General features: G+C 62.3%; 1 protein-coding gene across 1 annotated transcript; it reads left to right on the top strand.

Moving 5' to 3' along the window:
• Positions 1 to 5: 5 nt before the first annotated feature.
• Positions 6 to 1157, top strand: B4GALT3 (UDP-Gal:betaGlcNAc beta 1,4- galactosyltransferase, polypeptide 3; the record flags this gene model as incomplete). Its single annotated transcript, XM_010295969.1, has 5 exons — positions 6 to 182; positions 257 to 447; positions 521 to 643; positions 843 to 947; positions 1027 to 1157. Coding segments are annotated over 5 exons (727 nt in total), but the record flags the coding sequence as incomplete, so codon positions are not given.
• Between the last annotated feature and the right edge of the window lie 21 nt (positions 1158 to 1178).

The raw sequence follows: 1178 nt of genomic DNA, 5'->3' as shown, positions 1-1178 counted from the left end.
CGAAGAACCCGACGGTGCAGGAGGGTGGCCGGTACCAACCCTCCACCTGTGAGCCCCGGTCCCGCACTGCCATCATCATCCCCTACCGCAACCGCGAGACCCACCTGGGCCACCTCCTCTACTACCTGCACCCCTTCCTGCAGCGCCAGCAGCTCCAGTATGGCATCTATGTTGTGCACCAGGTGAGTCCAGCAGGCACCTGGGGCTTCACCGGGCTTGTGCCGGGATCCGCCACTGCAGCTGCCTCTCCCCACAGGCGGGCAACTCCACCTTCAACCGGGCCAAGCTGCTGAACGTGGGAGTGAAGGAGGCACTGAAGGATGAGGAGTGGGACTGCCTTTTCCTCCATGACGTTGACCTCATCCCTGAGAATGACCACAACCTCTACACCTGCGACCCCTGGAACCCCAAACATGTCTCCATTGCCATGAATAAATTTGGATACAGGTGAGCGACTGCAGCGGGGGGCAAGCTGGGAGCAAGGAACAGGCACTGGCTCAGTGTCCCCCCTCTCTTGCAGCCTGCCGTACCCCCAGTACTTCGGCGGGGTCTCAGCTCTCACCCCTGACCAGTACATGAAGATCAACGGTTTCCCCAATGAGTACTGGGGCTGGGGGGGCGAGGACGATGACATTGCCACCAGGTAGGATGTTGTGGAGACCTGCTGGTTTCACCATCCCCCATGTTTGTGTCCCACCGGGAGGCACTGGCCACTCTGGGCACGGTGACGGTGTCACCACACAGGACAAACACATGGGGGATGTTGCTGCTGCACTGGGGGGGGACGCAGATGGCGTCCCCACACCCTGGCACCCTCAGGTGACATGGCAGCTTGTTTGCAGGGTGCGCCTGGCCGGCATGAAGATCGCCCGCCCACCCATCTCCATCGGCCACTACAAGATGGTGAAGCACAAGAGTGACAAAGGCAACGAGGAGAACCCCCACAGGTCAGGGGGCTGGTGGTGGGTATGGGGGGGGCTGGCTGGGGCCTCAGCGGTGATGTTCCCCCTCCCTTGTCCCTTCCAGGTTCGACCTGCTGATCCGCACACAGCGGATGTGGACGCAGGACGGGATGAACTCCCTCACCTACACACTGCTGGCCAAGCACCTCCACCCTCTCTACACCAACCTCACGGTGGACATCGGGATGGATCCCCGTGCCGGCCGGGGCCGCAGGG

Source organism: Phaethon lepturus, unplaced genomic scaffold, assembly GCF_000687285.1.
Source record: "Phaethon lepturus isolate BGI_N335 unplaced genomic scaffold, ASM68728v1 scaffold32941, whole genome shotgun sequence".
NCBI lineage: Eukaryota > Metazoa > Chordata > Aves > Phaethontiformes > Phaethontidae > Phaethon > Phaethon lepturus.
Note: the sequence above shows the minus strand (reverse complement) of the source record. Positions and strands in the feature narration are given on the sequence as shown.